Source organism: Protopterus annectens, chromosome 11.part0 (assembly GCF_019279795.1).
Source record: "Protopterus annectens isolate FY-2018-M chromosome 11.part0, PAN1.0, whole genome shotgun sequence".
Lineage (NCBI taxonomy): Eukaryota > Metazoa > Chordata > Ceratodontiformes > Protopteridae > Protopterus > Protopterus annectens.
In genome coordinates this window covers 188,227,205-188,251,078 of record NC_056745.1, presented here as the reverse complement: position 1 = coordinate 188,251,078, position 23,874 = coordinate 188,227,205, and the positions used below count along the sequence as shown (strand labels likewise).

General features: G+C 41.5%; 1 protein-coding gene across 2 annotated transcripts in view; it reads left to right on the top strand.

Annotated features, from left to right (window-relative positions):
• Positions 1–23,874, top strand: part of FOXM1 (forkhead box M1) — a gene marked incomplete in the record, with an annotated part of 465,907 nt that overhangs the window by 191,862 nt on the left and 250,171 nt on the right. For both annotated transcript variants that reach the window (XM_044087601.1, XM_044087602.1), the window contains 1 exon segment: positions 3,073–3,276. In XM_044087601.1, the coding sequence (XP_043943536.1) occupies positions 3,073–3,276 (204 nt within the window).

Below are 23,874 nucleotides of genomic sequence, written 5' to 3'. Positions count from 1 at the left end.
TTTATCAGCTCAGACATAAAGAACTCCCTGCTAAACCTAAAGGTCATTCCACCAGAGCTTTAGTTACGTCAGTAGCTTTTCAAGCAAGACTACCAATGGAATCTATTTGTGCCGCAGCCACTTGGGCCACTCCTCATACTTTCATTTCGCATTATAAGTTGGATGTGGCCTCTAGGAATAGAGCTGAGTTTGGTTCCGCTGTGCTCAAGAGTCTGTTCCGATGAGCCACTCAGGACCAAGGTACTAGGGACGCTGTCCCATCCAGCAAGAATGAAGGCGAGATAGACAACTTAACATTAAGAAGTTATGTACCTACCATAACGTTCCATGTTAGTTGTTGTTTTCTCGCCTTCTTTCTTGCGTCCCACCCTCCTTCCCCCTAGCCTGGACAGACTGAGAAGAGTCCCCTTTTGAGGCCTTCTTCCTCTGGACAACTCTGATGTACATTGTGTCCTCCTCTGTCCTTGTACTATAGTTTTTCCTTGTGGTTGGACAGGTGTCCTTGAATCTTTCCTTGGTGTTAGCTCTGCCAAATGAGATCTAGGGATCTGACGCCTAGCATTGTGGGACATAGGGCCTAGAGCCAGTAAATAGCTCTCGAGCTTTAGTAGATTGCCGAGTCGGAGCCGAGGATTGGCTCCGAACCCATCCAGCAAGAAAGAAGGCGAGAAGAAGACAACTAACATGGAACGTTATGGTAGGTACATAACTTCTTATCTTCCAAGCGACCTGGGTTTCCCTCAGGGCTAACCCATCTTTTATGCCCAAGGTGGTATCCAGTGTGGCTTTAAACCAATCCATCCATTTACCAACCTTTTTTTCCTAATCCTCAGAATAAAGGGGAAAGGATCCTGCACTTCTTGGACGTGCACAGACAGCTTAGGTTCTACTTTGACAGGACTAAACCTTTCAGAAAATCTGAACAGCTTGATAGTCATCTTTGCTACTGGGGCAGAGGGCAAGGCCATTTCAAAGCAAACCATCTCCAAATGGATAGCACACTGCATCCATTTCTGCTACAAACACCATGGCATACCTACCCCACAGTGGATCAGAACTCATTCCACTAGGGCTACCTCAACCTCTACAGCATTTCTCAGGGGAATCCCTACCAGGGACATCCAGGAAGCTCCAACCTGGAGTTCAGTACACACCTTCACCAAGCATCATCATTTACCTATCTTTTCTAAATCCAGAGCTGGATTTGCTACAGCAGTCTTACAAGGTCTGCTAGCCAGCCCTAATACTTCTTGACTGCCTCCACCCTTCCTCAGCTTTGGAAATCAACCCAAATGTGAGGACTGCAACAGTGAAACACGAAGAACATTGTACAATTGTGTACACATCATAAATGTAGATGTTTGTGTATTCACTGTTGCAGTCCTGATTACCCTCCCTCCAGCCCCCTGACTTTTCTATACTTCCTTCCTATCCTCCTTTTTGGCCATATCTTATGGCAATGGTATTTACTTTTCAGTGGAGGTGTTCCACACCATGTAATTGCTTCCTGTTTTGTGGGCTCCTGACATCTGGGGCAAGAAAAACTCATGTAATGGCGTCTGCTGCATGTTTTATACTCCTGACATCATGGAAGAGGTGACAGCATCCGACGCAGAAATCCCAAGACTCTGGTATTCGGGCCAACTGAGGGCTACCTGCAGGCAGATAACCCAAATGTGCTGACTGCAACATGAATACACTCTAACATCTACATTTATGGTATGTGTACACAACTTTACTTTTCTTTCTCTTATGGGGGAGTAATTTATCTGGCATATCTGGGACTGAAAACAGATTTGGGGGGGGGGGTAGACCGACTTGAGGTAGAGATCTCATAAGGTTTTGAGTTTTAAATCCTATTGCAGAATGTCATTTATGGGTACTTTGAATGCTGGAAAGGAATAATAAAGCTGAGGAGCTTCAGATTTCTTTGAGTTGCTCTGTTCTCCGCTGTTTCTCCACTTCTTACATTGCAGGGTAAATAACAGGAACACTGCCTAAGTGAAGTAGCAGCAGGATTATTGTGAGCATTACTGTAGTGTGTTCCTTTATGATGCACTTTGATGCGACTTTGTGGGATGCTGTTTTTGTAATGTATGTGAGCAAATTTTGTAATTTATTTGTGTGATTTGCTTGTTCTTCATATATTGTATTGCTGTTGCGTGCAGGCGAATGACTTAACCCTGTGAGCAGCAGTAAATTTCCTAGAACTGACATCTTAAAGTGCCTTTTAGTTCTACAGTGGCACCAGCCTCTGCTTAAGTATGCCTGGAAATATATGTAATGTCCTTAGTGTCCAGAATGATTTGTTAGTATTGTGAATAATTCTGATGCTGCAGTGCAACATGGGGTGGGGCTTTGGGGGGGGGGTAGCACTGTTGAGTGCACTGTCTCTTGGATGTGACTTTAAGCTCAGATCCTGTCTACATGAGTTGGCGGTAATAGTACAAGCTCCCATAATCTGTCTTGATAAGAGTAGGTGAACTTCTTTAGTGCCCTGGCAAATCTTCCCCTGGTAATTATGAATTCCACCTTGGGCCTTGCCTGAAAATAGGCCATTAGCCTAGTGGAATTAATCCAGTTGTCAAAAACTTTTAGACAGAGCAATAGAGATAGATGGATCCCTATCACTTCTGCAAAGTTTCAAGACTCTGAAGACCATAATGCCGAGACCATATCTCCGAAGTTTTGAAATTCCGAAACAAACATAAACCACAACAACATAAAACAAAGCAACTTACCTGTACATTTTTGGCAGGGGGCAAGCACCCCCACACCCACAGCTACTTAAATATACCAACTCTGAGATCTCACTACAGTGAGGAAAAAAAAAGCAAATCCTGAGTTCTGCATTGTACGGCAATCCACTTCGAGGAAGTGATGGGGATCTGTGTGTATATATGTATATATGTGTGTGTGTGTGTGTGTGTGTGTGTGTGTGTGTATATATATATATATATATATATATATATATATATATATATATATATATATAATCTAAAGTGTGGCTGTATATATAATATTTGTATTCCTTCATCTTTTTTGATTTTATGCTTTTTTTAAACTCTCTAGCAAGTGTACGAGAAGCCTTTTGCAACCTTGACCTCTTCACCTGGGACTGCTTCAGTCTTCCAGAGACCTCCATACTCCTACATGGCCATGATCCAGTTTGCCATTAATAGTACAAAGAGTAAGAAAATGACGCTCAAAGAGATCTACACATGGATTGAAGATCACTTCCCTTACTTTAAGTACACAGCAAAACCTGGCTGGAAGGTAATTTGCTCATTTTAATACATAATTTCGAGTTTATGGATTTTCAGTTTGTAGTAGTAGTTTATCATTTGGTATGTATTTTATTTGGTGTATGACCTATTCGTTTGGAATGGCAAATAGTAAAAAAGAAGTATTGCTAAATGTTGGTCTTTTATCACATATTAGTCTACAAGCATTACAACCACAAATAGAATTCCACTGAAAATATTTCAGGCTTTAGTTAATGCCAGGGAGAGGGCCACACTTTCCTACAGTTGTAGCCAGTAAGTAGTGTGGCTGCTGTGTCTTTTGCTGGATGTCTGTTTCACTTGTGTTTGGTTTGAAAAACATGGTAGCAGTAGTAGTAATATCTTTTGCCCAGAACTGTGTAACTGTTGCCTTTGTTTTGCCATTAGTAGTTCTCTCCAGCTTGCATATTGTAATTGGTATCCTCTTCACCTTGCTGTGAGTTTACATGAAGATTTGTTAGAGATGGATACTTTTCAGTGCAACTGCAGCTTTTAGAAAGGTTTAACTATAGTGGTCAGTTGTTTTATTTTTTGATGGGGAGAAAAAAAAACTTGTTGCTTGATCTAGAATCATGATACAAGTTCTCCTCCTTGGATGCCTGTTATATTTCTGCAATCCACAAAGGTTACAGCAGACTGCTATACTGACCGTGCAAACATCCTCTGGCTTCATGGAGTTTATCGAGCAAGGGGTAAAGGAACCAAGATAGATTACTAGGCCTTCCTTTGTGCACACACATCTAAGAACAGTTTAAAAGCCACCAATATCTTACTGTATGTCTTTGGGAGGAATCCAGAGCACCAGGAGAAAACCCACAACAACATGAGGGAAATGTGCAGAAACACCGGATAAAAGGAACTCCAGCTGAGAATTTATCCAAGAACATCTTGCTATTCAAGTCAAACCTCAAGAATTCCAAAATAGTTTTGCTCCCTCTTTCTTGTGGAATGTGCTGCCCAGCCTTATGAATTAGAATGTTCAAATTCAAGTTGAAGACCTGTTCTAAAGCTGTTAAACTCATCTGTCCACTTCAAAATGGTTAAATTATAAAGTTTTTTTCACTGGCCTTCCCTTGGTTATTTTTTCAAAGCAGTTTCATTTATATTTAGGAGCTTTATTTTTTTAAATGCAGTGCTTGGCTGCAGAGCAGATGACATTGCAAGATTTTTCAGTCTAGGTGGCAGCTGGAAGATTAACTTTAGTACTTTCGGTTACCGCAGTGGTTTATCGTCCCTAGTGCAGAAATTTAGACTTATTTTGCTTCTAGTTTTATTCAGGGACTTCATTTATCTTTGCTATGAACAAGGCCATGAAGTGAGAAAACAGAGGTATTCCACCTCAGGCTAGTTGTAGTGCATCTTGTCTGTGAAAGGGTCAGAAAGTTTTGAGTGCAGTATTTGTACGGGCTGATTTTCATTCAAGTCTGAATGCAGATTTTTTTCATTAGGATTTTTATTAAATATCTTGAAAAGAACACCCTGTTTCCCAGCTTTGTCAGATTGGTTAACTATTGCATTTTATTGTCTTCAGTGGGTTCAGTGGTATGGCTCTGCTGTGTTCCCATTTATCAAAGTGCTATAGTTTTTGATAATATGGTCCATGTCTTTCTCATCAGCAATGTATCAGCTTTATGTTTGAAGCCTCATGATGATGTTGTTTGGCCATTTTCGTTTGGTAATTGCATGGGTTTATGTGGATTTACAAGGAGCCGTTTCCCAGAATGTTCTTATTCAAGATAGGCCCCAAGATTCCAGTCTTTGACCTTTGTTGTACGAGTTTCCATCTGTAGATCAGCAAAGTGCTTCTTGAATCCTGATTATATTACTTTGTTTGCCTTTCGACTTGGCCTTGGCTTTGATTAGAGATGCGCTTGCTAATGATTTATATAGTGTACAAGTGTGGATAAACAGCATGTTGTAATCGGTAGAGAGAAAAAGTGTGGACCAGGATTAGAAAAATAATAAAGCAGATGAATAGAAGGACATCAAGGAATACTGTGTTGCACTGTTCTTTACATGAGGGATATCCCCACTGTAGGCCACCCGACAGCCAGTATACAAAAGTCTTTCGCCACTAAAAGCTGTGTGGTATGTCTCACATAGGCTATCATACTTTTGCCATAAAAGCAATGTACGCACGCACTGTCCTCAGAACATCTCTGCTGTCAGTCCGAATGCCATCTTCGAACATCTGTCTAGTCGCCCAAGTAGTTTGCTGTTTTAGCTTTTATTTTCAGATAAGTGCCCCATTGGGTAATTCTTGTTTCTGTTGCTACTGTTGTATGGGTGGGTTTGTCATCCAAAAAAGGCAAATGGCAGTGTGGAAGACAAATTCCACATAAGGATAGCCATCTCCAGCTTGAGAGCTGGCAATTCAGTATCAGGTGATTTCTTCAGGCAGTGTGCATTCCATCCAGCTATTGTGTGGCAGACATCTTGAGTAAGTCCCTAACACAGTTCCATGAATGGATGTTTCAAAGGGATTTGTTTCTAGGCATTGTCCACCAGTGGGGCACACCTCCACTAGACTCTTTGCCTCCCTCATGAACTTACAACTTCCACGATTTTGTGCCAGAGTTCCCCATCCTCTGGTTTGGAAGGTGGACATCATCTTGTTCTCTTGAAAGAGAATGTTTCTGTATGCATTCCCTCCCCTTCCGCTCTTTTTGAAAGCCCTGTTCAAAATTCAGCAGGACAACCCAAAAATCTTAGTGGTGACTCCCTGTTGGCCAAGATAGCATTGGTTCTATCTCGCTTTCTCCTGAATTTAGCGAAGGGTAATCACCACCAGTTACCTCACGTGGTGAACCTTCTCATATAAGACAAAGGAACTCTCATCCATCCCAACTTGTTTGACACTTCAGTTGACTCTGGGTGATGGGGCTTTAATTCTTTTTAGACGCTTGTTCCTTGAGGGCGTGTTAAGGGTCCTACAGGAGACCCGGAAACCCAATACCAGAAAATCTTACTCTTCCAAGTGGAAGAACTTTTCACATTGGTGTCTCATGAAACCAGGATCCACCATCTGTGGAAGTCCCTGTGATTCTGTCTCATCTGTATGAATTGCTCAATACTGGCCTGGCTTACTCTTCTATGAAGGCCCACATGTCTGCTATCCCTGCCTGTCTGCCTTTATCCTTCCCTCTAGCTGGCAGATTTGAGGCTAAACGATTCTTAAAGGTGCCCTTCACATTATTCGAACCTATTCTTCCTCCTTGGGATCTTAATTTTGTACTGGAAAAACTGACTCTTTCCCCCTTTCAAGCAAGCTTCATCAGCTTCCCTGCAACATTGCTCCTGGAAAACTGTACTAATACTAGCTTTAACTTTAGCCAGATGTGTGTCTGAACTTGAGGTCCTTATGGCAACTCCTCCCTTTTTGGTTTTTCATAGACAGGTTGTCCTTGCGGACTAACTCTTTTATGCCCCAAGCAGTCAATGACCTGTCACTCAACTAGTTCATTCATTTATCTAGCTACCTTTTCTTCTCCCAGAATTCGAGTGAGAAAGTGCTGCAAACCCGGGATGTGCATAGACAACTTAACTTTAGTCTTGTCTAAATAAAATCTATCAGGAAATCGGATCAGCTTTTTTGTTTATCATATTAGGGTTTTGGGATTGCCCATTTTCAAGCAGACCATTTCTATTTGAATTTCCAAGGCTATTTCCTTTTATGTGAATCATGGAAAGAGCTTTTTCTCTTCTGTAAATGATCACTTCACTAGGGCTGTAGCTTCATCTGGTGCTTTCTTTAGGGTACTAGATACTAGATCTATTCTTGGAGTGGCAACATGGACTTCTGTGAAACCTTCACCAAATATTGCAAACTGGATGTCTTATCTAAGCCTAGAGCAGATTTTGCCAGAGCATTACTCCATAGCTTTCTGGAGAGCTGCACTGTTTTCTCCTCCACCCTGTCTTCCTAAGCTTTTGTACTCTCCATGTAAAGAATACTGCGACAGAGGAATAAAAGGACATAGAATAGTTGTGTAAAATCTTACCATAACAGTAGATGTCCCACTCTTCACTGTTGCAGTATTCCAGTCCGTCCCTCCTTCCCCCTGACTTAGTTTTTCACCTTGGATGTTCATAGCCTACTATCTTTAGGCTAGCATTCCTCCTTGGGCATTCAGTTCTGAGGACGGTGTGTATGTACATCGCGTTTATGGCAGTTATATGATAGCCTATGTGTAACATACCACGCACCTTACAGTAGCAAAAGACTTTTGTATACTGGCTGACGTTGGGTGGCCTACAGTGGGGATATCCACATGTAAAGAATACTGCAACAATGAAGAGATGGTCATCTATCGTTATGGTAAGATTTTACATAACCATTCTATGTTCTGGTTGTGTCAGAGATTGAATTAGAGGTGTAGAGAATGAACTCTGGAAGAAAATAGCAGAACATGATTTAGGTAGTTAAAATTATGTATAAAAATGTTCAGAAGCAGAGTGTTAATCTGCTACTGTTGGATTAGATTTAATTCTTGTAAAGTAAATTAACAGCGGAAAATTGTAGGCACCTGAAAAAACATGTAAAACCAACAAATACCAACAAGTGGACACTGTAGACACAATGCTGGGCAGTAAAAAGTCCGTTTAATTGATTGCTTTCGTAGTGGTAATCTGGAACTTCATCAGAATAAAACACATACCTACAACAAGCCTTAAATATGCATCCAATCACTTAGCCATTAATTGGTATGCAAGTAATTTAAAGGCACATAGAGAAACTGGCCCGGATTCTATCCCATGTGCAAAATGGGAAACAGATTCCACGGACAATGCAAGAGACCTGGATAAGTGGTTGAATAAAACATTTTCTTTTTGTAGTGACAATGCTAATATGAAGACGGTGGATTCTCGTAACAGCAATTATCAAGAAACATTACATACTTTTGAAAGAAAATTAAGGTATGTGCTTTACAATGCAATAACTCTCTTTTTTTGTCCATCTTTGTTTGCTTGTGTAAAATATCAGTTGTCAAAATCTGGACAAAGAACACTACAGAGACCATGCACTTAGGCCTGTGAGGGGATAAGGGTCAGCCCACAGACCTGTAACTTCCTGTACTAGCACACTGTTCAAGGAAGAAATGGAAAACAATTCCAAGATTTGCTCGGATCAAGACTGAGCTAAAGAATATTGGTACGAAATTGATTGTGAAAGAATCTAATACAGGTATCTGAAGAACAAGGTTCTGTAGTATACATGGAAGGAAAAATAGTCATGTTTTGAGAGAGAGAGGTCCAGAGCAAATAAAGATCAGATGGGCCCACAGAGTACATCAGATGCAGCTTTTGCAAACATGGATGTCCAGATTTGTTCTGGGTAGATTTGAGAGCTATGCCTTAAGGTTCTTTCATTGTTGTGATTCCTAGGAAAATAATAAAAATTGGCGATAATAGAATTTTTTGTGCTTTTGACTCCTCTTCTTAGATGTTATCGAAAAATACAAATTTTCAGACTGCTGCTCAAGTTTAGGGTCTTTACAAAGCACAACATTGAGCCAGTATTCCTTGAGAAGCAGTGACTTTTTTTGCCTGTGGATGCAGAACAAAAGCAGAACAAAAGCTCAAACCATTTGGGTCCTGATTAGGCAGCAGTAAAATCTTCCCTCCCATGTGTACACCTTGCTTGAGTTTCCATAGTCTGTGATCTGTCTGGAATAGTCCAATGTGCAGGCGATAACTTTAACCATCTACTTTCCTTTTGCTAATAAGGTTTAGATCGTGTCTTGTATTGGCGCTGCATAACTTTTGTGCTATTGCAATCTTTGTTGACTAATTCTTTGGAAGAAATCTGATGCATCACTTCCTGAAGATTGTTTCAACAGTATGCTGCAATGGGGATCCCTTTGTACACACTTGCCATTCATGAATTTCCTTACTTTTCCAAAGACATCTGCAAAGGAAAATGTCCTTTTATATTTTAGGACCATGTAGTCTTCTTACATTAGGGTTTCCTGAATTGCTCCGTTTGGAACCTTTAAAATTCTTTTACAGGCCAGGGATGCTATAACTGCAAGTTTCCCTTTTGAACTTTAGATTGTGCTTTTCTATCTATCTTGAAGGCAAATGCATCCTGTGCACCCTTCATCCTTCCCTTTTCGTTTTCTTCAGGATTTAAGATGACCACCCCCAGGCTGCCTATGCTTCTGTCAAACTATTAAAGTGAGTATTACTCATAGCCTTTAGATAACTCACTTCTGACCTGCCATTGGACTTCATTGAATTCTGGTCCCAACTGACTATGCTGCTGTCCTGCTAATAGATGTATCTGTTATTTATTTATTGACACTTGTTAACTGTGTTAGTCCAACTGGTATTTTGTCCCATTTTCAGTGGAGACCTGTGGAGAAAAGCTCCAGAAAGTACAATATATAATTACAGTAAGAAAAAAGTAGCACAAACAATAATAGGAAACAATAATAGCAAACAATAAATTACACGTGAAGATTATAATTGAAAGAAAAAAATAAATTGAACTTTGTTTTCTTTCTTCTGTCATTTTCATTCATCCCTCAGCAAATGGGTCTCTGATCCAACTCTGCCATTTTCTTTAGATTCTTGGATCAGAGACTCGAGCTCCTCCCTTTACCCATAATGCACCTCACTGCTAAATTACCAGAGATCTTATTTGCTGCTGTAACAATTCGGTCAGGATTGCATTCTCTCGAGCTCTAGGGAGTCTTTTAAGGTGATGAGTAAAAAAAAAAATAGGTTGAAAATTGGAGAGAAGAAACAAATTCTATGTCTGTATAATCCTTCCTCTCTCTCCTCTTTCAATTACTATTTTATTACCGTTTAGGTATTTTATAGTACCATAGTTGGTATACATGCATATATATTAGGCCTTTCTTCCTGTACCTTGTAAGGTATTCTTTCTACCAGTGCTGGTAGATATCCTTCCTTTCCTTCAATATATATATATTTTTTTAGTCTGTGGGCGCGGTTCTCCTTTAATTTCATCAAGTCTTGAGGTTTCCTACATTTTACCACTACTTTTGGACTCCATATACTTTTTTATATTTTTAAATGTAATTCCAGAGTCTGCCCACATTGGGTTTGGCATCTTGATTATTTTTTTTAGTCTACCTCCAGGTATCCTACATTGCAGTGTTTGGCTTTAAAATATGCCTGACTGTGTTTACCTTTTGTCTTTTGGTTAACTTAGCTTATTGCACTTTGCATTTAATTTGAATACAATAACCTTCTGAATGCCTGACATTGTCTCTTAACATTCCTTGTGCCTTACTACTGCTTAAACCTCTCTGCTTTCCCTGTTTTTACAGCATTGGCCCCTGCCCACCCTGCCCTAATCTGCTGAATATAACCTCCTGTACTGTCTAACCGAGAGCCTACTCCAGCGAACTTTTAACCTGAAAATGTAAGGCCGCCTGTTCCCCGAGTCCTCCCTCCACAAGATTCCAAGAAAGTATGTGTACTGTTGTAACTCTGCACTATTGATTAGTTGGTACTACTAGGTCGCAGTACGCTTCCCTGCCAGACTAGCCAGCAGCCACTGCCCCCTCTGCTTTACTGATTGCACTCCTAGTTCTCCCCATTCTCTCTACCCCCTTCTTTGCTGTTTCAGTCCTCCCTGCACTTCTTACTGACCACCTGAACCTCTTTAGCTCCCTTCCTGATTCTTCCCTTGGATCTCTACTACTCCAGTCTGTCTGTCCACTAGGTGGCGCTCCTCTACCTCCTACTGTACCCACTATTTGTTTCCCTGTCCTTCCGTATCTCCCCTTCTGCAGACCTCTACCTCCATTCCTCTGCACTCCCCCTCTCTACTGCCCAGAACTCTTAGCCTATCTTTCCTTTACTCAACCCTCCTCTACTCCCTGTCTGAAGTCTCTTCCTTCTCCCTCTGTCCTTCTCCTTAGCATTCTACCCTCTAACCCAAATTCTCTGCTCATCTCAGTACCCTCCCTCCTCTCCTTCTCTGACATTCCTTACCTTCACAACTCTGATAAACTTGTTAAACCTACCTTCTAAATACTCTCTCTTTACTGATGGTCTTCTGCATTTTTCACCTCCTCTGGCTCTTCCTGCTCCGTTCGCCCTTCAGGCTCACTCCGCTCCCCTACCCTGCCCCCAAATCTCACCCGCCCCAGCGCATCCACATTTATACATCACCAACTCCACCCTACATTGTTTTCCACCAATCAGACTCTTTCCCTCCTCCACCAATTCCTACTTTAATTAACCAGTCTAAACCCTCCTTTCATTTCTCCAACCTCTCACCACTCCTACTTCTTGCTACACTTAACCCTACACTTCCTCTCCTATTTGATATCTTCCTTCCACTCCTTTCTCATTCTCTCCTAACTCGCACTATTCCAACTACATATTTTCTTCATCCCTTACCCCACCCATTCTAACAAGTACTCCCAAACTCTCATTTCCCTCAGACTTCCTGTCTCTCTTCTCATTTTTCTTCTTCCTCTCTATCACACTACTTCTTACTGCTCAGTAACTCACCCTTACCTGGCTACTACTCACACCCTCACTTTCTCATACCCACATCCTCCTTCACTCAGTCACTTCCACTCCATTTCACCCTGCCTTATCCCAATAAACCTACTACACCTCTTCCATCCCAAAATACTCTCCTCCTCTACAAAAAGCCTCTCTCTTACATTTCCTCCAACCCCAAACTACTTCTTACTCTCCAAACGTAAAAGACTTAAAGTTTTCTCATATAATTTCCTAGCCTTATCTGGAGACATCCACCCTAACCCTCGCCCCTGCCTCAGTACAAACAACTCCTTCCCACCATCCCCCCCCACTTAAAATACACCTCTCCTCCCACTCCTTCTACTCCTAAGACCTCTCCTAGCACCCTTAAGGTCTTCACTATCAATGCCCAAAGCCTTAACAACAAACTTCACCATGTTAACGCCTGGATTAACAACTAACCTGACATCTTAGCCATCTCCGAGACCTGGCTAAAACCCCATATCTCTGACTCTGAAATCCTTCCTCCAGGTTTCAACATCCTCAGGAGTGACCGATTAAACAAAAAAGGTGGAGGCTCTGCCATTATCTACTCTAACCTTCTCTCCATAATCCCCCTGCAAATCCCAACCCCTCTATTCAAAAATACTGAAATAACTGCTTGTCTGTTCCAACTCAATAAACATAAAAATATCTGCTCCCTGGCGACAACATCTCTACCCTAGAGAATATTCTCCACTGGGCCTCATCTGAAATAAAATATGAAACATTTATTCTAGGCGACGTCAACATTGATTGGAACAAAATCAACACACCTTCCCCCACCCTAGCTATCAGTCTTTTCAACTTCTCTCAATTAATCCATTCTACAACCAGGCCTAACAAAAACCACCCCCCGGGCTCTATCATAGATTGGATTTTAGTCTCCCATCCAAACAAAATCTCTCTCAGGAACTATCCCTGACTCCTATAGTGACCATCTACCTGCCTTCATTCATCGCTCAGCTAACCCCTCTCAATTCCTACATCATTATATCCAAACTCGTAATCTTAGCAACTTCAACCCCACAATCTTCTCCAACATATTCAAAGAAATCAACTGGCAAATCCTTCAAACTCTGTCCCTCGACAATGCCGTAGAACATTTTAACTCCATCTTCCTAAATACTCTTAACTCTCTAGCCCCCCCCCCCCCCTAGAAATAAATTAATCAAAGCCAATTCTGCTCCTTGGCTGACCAAAGAGACTAAACAAACCATGCAACTCAGAGACAAATCTTGGAAGCTTTATCAGAAAAGCAAACAGCCTTCTGCCATGCTCCAATATACCCAACTCCGCAACCAAGTAAAAAAACTAATCATCAGAGACAAACTACTACAACAAACTTCAGTCTACTAATCTTAACAACCCCAAACAATTCTGGAAATCTGTTAACTCTCTTCTCCATCCTGGGTCACAAAATAACCCCTGCCCTGACCCTAGTTTAACTGACAATGAACTAAGCTCACTCTTCAACACTTTCTTTACTGACTCTATAGCCAAACTAACCAAAACATTTCCTGACAACAACCCTTCCAACTTCCTAAACTCTCCTAATGACTGTCACCCTATGTTTCAACTCAAACCAGTTTCCACAACTTTTATAAAAAAGCTCTTAACCAAAACTAAAACCTTGTTCCAACTCCCCTGACAACATTCCTCCCTCCTTCCTCAAACACGCAGCCAAAGGAATAGCTCTTCCACTTAGCATCCTGATTAACAGATCCTTACAAGAGTCTTGCGTTCCCAAACTCTGCGTTCTCTTAACCAAACTAAAACCTTGTTCCAACACCCCCGACAACATTCCCCCTTCCTTCCTCAAACACGCAGCCGAAGGAATAGCTCTTCCAATTAGCATCCTGATTAACAGATCCTTACAAGAGTCTTGCGTTCCCAAACTGTGGTGTTCTGCCTACATTCTACCACTTCATAAAGGAGGTAAAAACAACTCCATTTCTAACTTCCGCCCTATAGCCCTACTCTCTTCTATATCCAAAATTCTTCAGAAATGTGCCCACTGCCAACTCTTACCCTACTTAACAGAGAATTGGCTACTTATACCCACCCAACACAGTTTCTGTCCAGGCCACAGCACCATAACTGCCCTACTTTCCTTCTTAGAAACAGTTAATCAAGCCAGAGATTCCAGACTTCTAGTATCCACTGTTCTGCTAGACCTTTCTAAAGCCTTTGATACCATCTCCCATTCACACCTACTCTGCCACCTCTCCAACCTTAATCTTTCCACTAATACTCTTGCCTGGTTCTCCAGCTACCTCTCTGACAGATCCCAGGCTGTCAGATGGAAGAACTCTACCTACTCCTGGCATTCCTCAGGGATTCATTCTCGGTCCCATACTGTTCAACATCTTCAGAAACAACCTTCACACTGCTCTCCCTGACACTACAGTCATCCAATACGCTGATGACTCTACCTTAGTCTGTGCCGCCCCCAACTTTGCTGAACTTCTCTCTAAAACTCAAACAGCTTTTTCCACTACAGAAAACTGGATGCACCAAAACCATCTCTCCCTCAACTCCAATAAATCCAAAATACTAATTTTCCTCCCTTCCAAGACTTCTTCCTTGGACAAAAACTCTTTCAACATCCTCAGCCAATCTAACACTCCTATTGAAGTGGTCCCCTACGCCAAACTCCTTGGCATAACCATAGACGAACATCTTAAATTTGACCTCCACATTCAACAAAACATAAAAAAAACACACCAAAAACTAGGCATGCTCTACAGGAATAATCTATTTCTTTCCAAATTCTCCAGGCAAACCTTAGCTACCTGCTACCTCCTACCCTCTCTACTTTATGGAGCCCCTCTCCTAACTAATCTGTCTGCCTCCCTCTCCTCTAAACTTGAAGCTTGCTATAATAAAATCTCTAAATTCGCCACCAAATCCAAAAACTCAACCCACCACTGCCTCTCCCTTCAATCTTTAAACTGGCTAGAACTCCCAAACCACCTTGACCATCTCCAACTAACAACCACTCATAAATTAATATTCTACCCAGAAAAATGCCCTGCTTTATCCAACATCCTCCCCCTTACATTCCCAACAGATCTCTAAGATCTGAACACCAAAATCTAATCTCCATCCCCAGACCTAAACATCCCGCTGGCCAACAACTACTATCCTCCTCTCTAGGTAGGAAATGGAACTCTCTCCCTCCTTCTCTTAGAACCATACCAAACTCAGACAACTTCAAAACCCAACTTTTCTTACACCTATCTTCAAAATGGAAATGTTCTTGCTTTCACCCTACTTAATCCCAAGGTTCCCCTAGACTAAGCCCCCCTATACTCCTGCACCTTTGTACAGTCGAACTCTAGATATGATTTTAGCAGGCTCTAACTTCACTATGGATGACAATATTGAAAAGTTAGCAAAAAAAATCTACTAATTTTTAACTTTTACTGTGTCCTATGTGAATTCTTTCAGTGTGTACATTCTGTTGTAAATTTGCATTTTCAATGTTCTTACTGTGTCTACATTCTGTTGTAAATATGCATTTTACAATAGAATGTGTACATTCTATTGTAAATTTGAATTTGCAGTGTCTTACTATGTTTTCTTGCTGTGTGGATTATCTTTTTTTTTTTTTTTTTCAAAACAGGTTTATTGTTTTAACATATAAGAGAAATATCATAACAATTTTATACAAGTAATTAAAAATAGGTATTATTATAATATTCAACAAAACTAAATATTTACAAAGACATCCACTACAATTAGATCAATTAATTAAACTAAAATACCGTGCTATTGAAATTAGAATTTTTTTAACAAATTTTGTAAATTATCCCATACAATATAATATGATGTTTTTCTAGTTGTTCTCATTCTAATTGTGCTTATTTCCATATGGCACATTATATTCATAACATTTTTAAATTCATTGAACGAAGGAGGTGTATCTGAAATCCAATTTCTAGTTATTATTTTCCTGGCCACTGCTAGGATAGACCATAACAAGGGAAGCTTAATCTTTTTAACACATTGAGGTACAGGTGTGTTGAATAATATAAGAGACTTAGAAATAATGAAATTATCTGTAAAAAGAGCCTGCAAAAATTCATTAATTGACTTTGGATTATCTTTTGTATTCTTCTTAAAACATTGTGTTGGTTGCACTGCCCTTGGAGCTTTTCTCCCCGGGCCTCCACTGAAAATGGGTTCTTCTTGGCCCAGTGGACTTCCCCGGTAATCAAACTGAAATAAATAAATAAATATATTATAGCCCCTAAGCTGCTGTCAGTGGATTGACTTTACATGTGTTTTCATGCATACCTTGCTTTCTTTTAGTTAATCAAGTTTAATTACCATTTCTTACGTATTATTGACTTAAACGTAAAAGACAAGCGGGGATAATTGCACAAAACATTATTCTCAGTGCCTGTTACTACTACTTTCTAAAGTGGCCAATTTTTTCATTCTTTGTTTATGCCTGAGTTGTCCTTAAACTTGTCTCCTCTCTCCCTAAACACCTTCCCTTTAGTATCTCTCAAAGCAGCAAATTTGAGCTGTTTGCTGCTGTGATTGATCACAGCAGGAAGCAAAGTTAGTGTGCTGAGAATACTGTTCTGTGTGATTTATTTCTGCTTGTCTTTTAAGCAGTCACTGAAAGGTAAGAAATGGTAATTAAAACCTGACTGACCAAAATAAAGCATGATGTATGTGAAAACGCATGTAAAGTCAATGCATTGACAGGAGCTTGAGAGCTATGATGTAATATTTTAAAGCCAAACACTGCATTGTGGGATACCTGGAGGTAGACTAAGGAAATCCTAGATGCTGGACCCCATGTGGGCAGACTCTGGAATTGCATTTAAAAAATATAATAATAATGTGAGTCCAAAAGTTAAAATGTAGGAAACTTCAAGACTTGATGAAATCAACATGCATTTTCAGTCTATGGATGTTTTTTTCTTGATATATATATATATCTATATATATATATATAGATATATATATATATATATATATATATATATATATATATATATATATATATATATATATATATATAATGTATACACATACACCCTACAATGGTACAACAGCTATCTCTCCAATAGGCAGCAATCCACCAAATGGCAACAGTCCTAATCCCCCTTCCTCAGTACTTCCACAGGGGTACCCCAAGGCTCCATACTTGGTCCTCTCTTATTTAACATCTTTATTAACCACTTTCACACCGGGCAGCCACGGTGGTGCAGCGGTTAGCATTGCCACCTCACAGCAAGAGGTTCTCCAGTTCGATCCTCGGCTAGGGTGCCTTCTGTGCGGAGTCTGCATGTCCTCCCTGTGGTCACGTGGGTTTTTTCCCCAAAGACATGCTGTAGGTGGATTGGACACTCTCTCTAAACTGGCCCTAGGGGTGTGTGTGTGTGTGTGTGTGTGTGTGTGTGTGTGTGTGTGTGTGTGTGTGTGTGTGTGTGTGTGTGTGTGTGTGTGTGTGTGTGTGTGTGTGTGTGTCTGTGTGTGTGTGCCTTCTGTGGAAGGTTGGGTGCCGGGCTGGCAACTCTACACCATAAAACTCCACTGCCAATCCTGAGCGTACAAGGTGATCCGTTGGGGCGACCCCTAACCGGGAAAAGCCGAAAGAAGAAGAAAAAGAAGATTAACAACTTTCACACCGCTCTCCCACAGTGCTCAGTAACCCAGTATGCTGATGACTCTACAATAATATGCACTGCAAATTCCAGCTCTGAACTCCAGCAAATTACCCAGAATGCCCTCACATCTACTGAATCTTGGATGCTTAACAATCATCTTGCCCTAAATCCAAAAAAGAACTAAAGTAATTTTTACTCCTAGAAAAACCACTGCATTTGATAAAAAACTCTTCACTATACAAGCCCAAGACAATACCACTATACAAGTTGTCCCACACACTAAATTACTAGGCATTATTATAGATGAAAACCTTAACTTAGACCTACACATAAACAATAACATCAGAAAAACACACCAAAAGCTTGGTAGGCTCTACAGGCACCAACACTTTCATCTCCTTTATGGTGCCCCTCTCCTCACTAATATCCGAAATTCTACAAAATCCAAACTTGCTATGTGTTGCAACAGAATAGCAAAATTTGCCACCAAGACCACATTCTTATACCACCACTATAAGTCACTGAAACAATTAGGGTGGCTGGAACTCCCCCACCATCTCTCATTCATCCAGCTAACTGCTGCGCACAAAATAATCTACAGACCCACAGACTGTCATGCTCTCTCAACTCTACTTGCCAAATACCATTCCAGCAGGCATCTAAGATCTGAAAATCATCTACTTCTAAAAGTAGATAAGCCCACCTTACCTGCTGGTCAACTCCTCTATGCCTTCACCATTGCCAAACTATGGAACTCACTTCTGCCTTCTATAAGAAGCACAGGCAGCACCACCACCTTCAAACAAATGCTGAAAAATCATCTCAACTATTCCTGGCTATGTTCCTGCTCTATAACGTAACCTCTTCACTCTCCTTATATATATGATTACTAAACTCCTATGTCTTTTGCTACTAGTGACTGATGATATTTTCTCCATAATTATTTTTATCTTCACTTGTTGATTCTGGTACAATAATACTGATTGCTGTTTATACCAATCTGATTGAATTCATTGAATTCTGCTTTAATGTATATTTTTTTATATATTGCTGTAATCAAACAAACTAGATTCCTGCTTTTATGTATATATTCTGTATATGTTACTATATTTACTTATCTGTAACACTGTTTCTACTTCTGTACTAATTAATGTTTATATTTTTTCTGTATCTCATTGGAGCTTTTCTCCCTGGGCCTCCACTGAAAATGGGCTCTTTTAGGCCCAGTGGACTTAACCCGGTAAACAAATGCTATATATATATATATATATATATATATATATATATATATATATATATATATATATATAATCTATATAGTGTGTGTGTCTGTGTGTGTGTATACTTTAGTGTACTTTTTGCCAGTAGCTGTTATTTTGCTTTCTCTTTTTCTACAGTTGTGTAGCTGGTATGTCTGACAAGCCTACCAGGTTTAAGAAGTGGACTTCCTGTGGGCATAAGATATATCTAATTCTGATGCCCACAGGGTGTGCGTGTATTGTTTAGGCCCTTCTCATTGATAGATGTCTTGTTAGATATATGCTAGTTTCAATTTGAGGGCAGTAAGTGACGGAAGGAATAAGTTGATCCTGAAGGGTCTTTTTTGCCAGCTTCTTCCTCTACTGCTGCTGCTCCTTCTGGTTCTCAAACCCCTTCAAAAAAGCCAAGATCATTGGAGCCCAGGGAGTTGGAATGTGCTGTCTCCTAGACCTGCTCCCATGTTCAGAGCTACTGACTAAAGTCAAAAGCGTCAGATCTGACAGTTTCTGCAGTCAAGTCCCCTCTGATCCAAAGTCCTCTATTTTCTCCGGAGCTGGAGTCTCCTAGATTTGGGTCTCCATTTTTACAGGGGAATCCCAGGAAGCTATCTTGACCTTTCTCTACTTCTTCCTTAGTCAGGTCCTCCCGAAGTCTTTCAGAGGCAGACGTGGATAGGATGAAAGTTCCTTGGAGCACAAATCCAGATGGAGCTGTTGCTGGCTCCGGCTCCCATCAGATCTGTGAGCCTTCAGCCCACCTTCAGACCCCATAGTGACTTGTTCTATGATCTGACCCATGGTTTTGGAGCCATTGAATCTGAGAGCACAAGAGTTGAAGTGTTTGATCCAAAGATACCACCTTCATCTGTTGACTGTTCCCCTGACTTGTTCGGCACCAATCCTCCATTGAGCAGAATGAATACCAGAGCCAAAGCATCAGTGCGGATCCAGGGTGTTGGCTTCGACTCTGAGGTTTTCAGAGCAGTCACTTTCCCTTCCAGCACTGGAGCTGGACAGCTCGGGTCAGACTCACTCCTACGAGGAGATCTGGGAGGGACTGAGAAACAATAGATCCAAGAGCTTTGACTCTGGTAAGGTTGATTTCTACTCTTCCTGGTCCCTCTGCCTTTGAGGTAGTGGAGTTTTGGGTTTTCTCCCATCCTTGGAATCCTCTCTCTATTTCTCAATCAGATTTGATCTCTAAGCCTCATCATCCTACTCCACAGGGAAAGCCAGCCCATCAGAGCTTCCAGGCAGCAGTTCCTATTCTGAATCTTCCCAATTCATCCAATACCTCTGCAGAGCATCCCACTGAAGAGGTTCCGTGGAAGACATTGTATGAGAGAAGGCACATTACCTCAGGAATCTTTGATTGAAGACACCAATTTTGATTAAGGAGAAGAGTCCCCAAGGTAATCACCAGATGATATCTCCTTCGGAAACATTTTAGAGATCCTGTGCCAAAAAGGTGGTTGGTCCTTCCAAAGTGCTTCCCAAGAGGAGTCTGTTACCGGAAGCCTTCAGGTCTGTCCTGTCTATGTCTTTGGTTAATCCTCCGGGAGATGACCTTGTAGACGTATTCTCCCACCGGGCTTGGAAGGCACCACACCGTAGAGTCTATTTTCCATCAACCAGACAAAATCCTTGGAGCCTCCAAAGACTGGCAGTTTTGGAGTAAGGGAATCCCTGTAGATGCTGCGGTTGTTGTAGCAGCCACCAAAAAGAAACTAGCTGAATAGAGTTCCACTGTCCATCCTCTTAATAGGGAGTGTAGGGCATTGGACAGATATGGAAAGCTCACTTACACATCGGTGACCTTTGCCTTGCAATTGCTTAACTACCTGGTACATTTTACTAGACTGCAGAGGGACTTGATAAAGGAACTCTCAAAGTCTACCCCAGGTTCCATGTCGACAGCAAGAGAGAACCTATTCCTCCCAATTGGTCACCCTACAATCTATATCTAACGTGTCCATGAGATTAATTTCTCATGCGGCTGAAGGTTCCTCACGGGCTGCTGATTCAAGCAGCTAGTGTGGAGTTCCCTTTCCCTTTTTCTCCTCTGAAGTAGAATTACACATTTCACCATTGGCTCCACACATTTGAAGATGTGCTTGGATGAGATTGTGATTTTTTGCAGAGCCCTTTAAATCCTCATTCATCAATGCTCCCTTTGGATCTTCTTGTTTGGGCCCACAGTTAAAATGCACTTTCCAAGATGAAAAGACATTGTCTGGTGTTGGAATCTGTTTCTCTACTCAGCAAAGATCTTTTTCCAGAAATCAGTGTGGTGGTAAAATGTGGTTCTAAAAATCTCAAGGACCTTTTCAAGACTCGTGTGAGGATTTTTCTCCCTGAGGCCGAGGGGGAAATAACTAAGGATGACGCCATCCTTGTGGCACAGAGGGGCTGCAGAACCAAAGGTCTAAAGATTATTTCTTCGACAGGCCCTTTCTGTGCTCCTGAAAGGTGGCTGGACTGTTCTGTTCTCTTGAGGCATGCTTTAGTCTTGAGACTGCCTTATCCAAGCGGAGAACAAGGACGTTCTACTACAGCATCTGTCATTTGTAAAAAGATTACTGACAAGTCTAGGGTACACAGTAAACGAGAAGAAATCAAAACTCGTACCCTCTCAAGAGATGATATTCCTGGGTGCAAGCTTAAATACAACTGCCCAGACGGCTTCTCACGCCAGACAGACAGACAACTGACTACTTTATTTCAAAATGTTGGCAACAAAGACCCAGTTATCTGCAAGAAAAATTCTGCAGGCCTTTGGTTTCATGGCATCCTGCATTCTGCTAATTCCATATGCAAGACTGCATATGAGGAAACTTCAGTGGTATCTAAAAAGTGTTTGGACTCAACATTGCCACAGCCTGCAAACAATAATTACCCTCATTCCCTGCCTGCAACAGTAGTTTCGATGGTGGGCAAAAGCCCGTCACCACAACACGGGACAGCCATTCACTTTACCCACAGCCAGGCAGGCATTGACAACAGATGTATCAGATTACGCCTGGGGGGCCCATATGGCAGGAAGATGTATTCAAGGCACATGGTCCGCAAGTCAAATGCATCTACCTATCAATCAAAAAGAGAATTCTAGCTGTTCAGAATGCCCTAACAGCCTTCAAGGATCACCTTCATCCAGGACAACTACTAATGAAGACAGACAATACTACAGTCATGTGGTACATAAACAAGCAGGGAGGCACACATTCCTACCCCCTCTGCAGGCTAGCCATGAACTTGTGGCACACAGCATTGACTTACCAAGTACATCTGCAAGCTCAATTCCTGCCAGGAAGGAAAAATACTCTGGCAGACGAACTAAGCAGAAACGTAATAGATCCCCGCAAGTGGAAATTGGATCCACAAGTCTTCAGCATGATAACAAGGACCTGGGGATGCCCGGACATAGACCTATTTGCTTCCCCCTCACAACTACCTACTATAAAGATTCTGCACAAAGACTTATCACAAGCAAGCATGGAAAGTGGATGCTTTGTCTTTCAGCTGGAAAAATCTAACAGTATATGCCTTTCCTCCTCTGCCTCTCCTCCCCAAGGTACTCCCCAAGGTCAGACAAGAGAAACCAAAAATGATACTGATTGCCCCAGACTGGCCCCGCCAGCACTGGTACCCATTCCTAAAGAGCTTGTCTCACTGCCCAGCCTGGACATTACCTCAAATTCCTCACTTATTGACCCAACAAAACAGCCAGATACTGCACAGCCAACTCAAAACCTTAAACCTGGCGGTATGGCAGATAATATAGCCTCTCAAGACGCACCTCTCTCTCAAGCAGTGATGGAGGTTATTTTGGAGGCCAGGAGGCCTAGCATCAGAACATCTTATGCAGACAAATGGAAGAGATTCTGTGCTTGGAACCAAGCACAAGGTATTGACACGATTGTTCCAAATATTCCTCAGATTTTGCAATACTTAACTGAGATGCTGGATAAAGGCCTTTCCTTTTCATCAATTAAAATTCATGCCTCAGCCATTTCAGCTCATTACAATACAGAACCACCTATTTTTTCTCATCCGTTACTCAGGCAGTACCTCAGAGGGGCCAAAAACATAAGACCTCCAAGGAGAGCACCAATACCTTCATGGGACCTCAACTATGTCTTGGAAAAACTCACACTGTCTCCGTTTGAGCCAGCCTCTACAGCTGACATAAAATTCTTATCCTGGAAAACAGCTCTGCTCCTAGCAATAACCTCCACTAGAAGAGTCTCAGAGTTACAGGCACTCATGGCTGTGGAACCTTTTATCATTTTCCGTCCTGACAGGGTTTCGCCGAGGAAAAAACCCTACATTTATGCCTAAGGTAGTGTCCAGTGTGGCCCTTAACCAAACAATTAATTTGCCTACTTTTTATCCAAACCCACAGAATAAGGGTGAGAGAAGTCTGCATTCTTTGGACATTCACAGACAGCTACACTTCTACTTGAACAGAACTAAAGCTTTCAGAAAGACTGATCATCTTCTAGTGGCATGTGCTGCAGCATCACAAGGAAAGCCTATCTCAAAAACGACTATTTCAAAGTGGATAGGCCATTGCATTCGTTTCTGCTATTCACAGCATGGCAAATCAGTGCCTAAGGGCATTAGGCCACATTCAACCAGAGCAGCAGCCACTTCAGCAGCCTTCCTCAGAGGAGTACCAACCAAAGACATCTTAGAGGCTGCAACTTGGAGTTGCATACCTTTACAAAGCACCATCACCTACCTCTCTACTGTAAATCCAGGGCAGGCTTTGCCACTGCAGTTCTGCAGGGCCTGATAGCCTCTCCTAATACTATTTAGCTCTAGCCTCCCAACCTTAGCTTTGGGATTCAACCCAATTGTAATGACTGCAACAGTGAAACATGATGAACATAGTACAGTTGTGTACCTACCGTAAATGTAGATGTTAGAGTGCATTCACTGTTGCAGTCCACATTACCCTCCCACCACCCCCCTTTTTTCTTTGCTGGGACCTATCTGTATTTTCCTACTCTATACAACCTATGTGGTGTATTTGCTTGTAGACGAAGGAAAGGTTGTTTTATGTGCATGCATGCTTATTGACATAATTTAGCCTACCATTGTAGGGCCACCTGACATCTGGGGCAAGAAAAACTGAAGAAAATGGCGTTGGCTGCATCTTGTAAAAAAGTAACCCTTGAACTGTCAAACGGA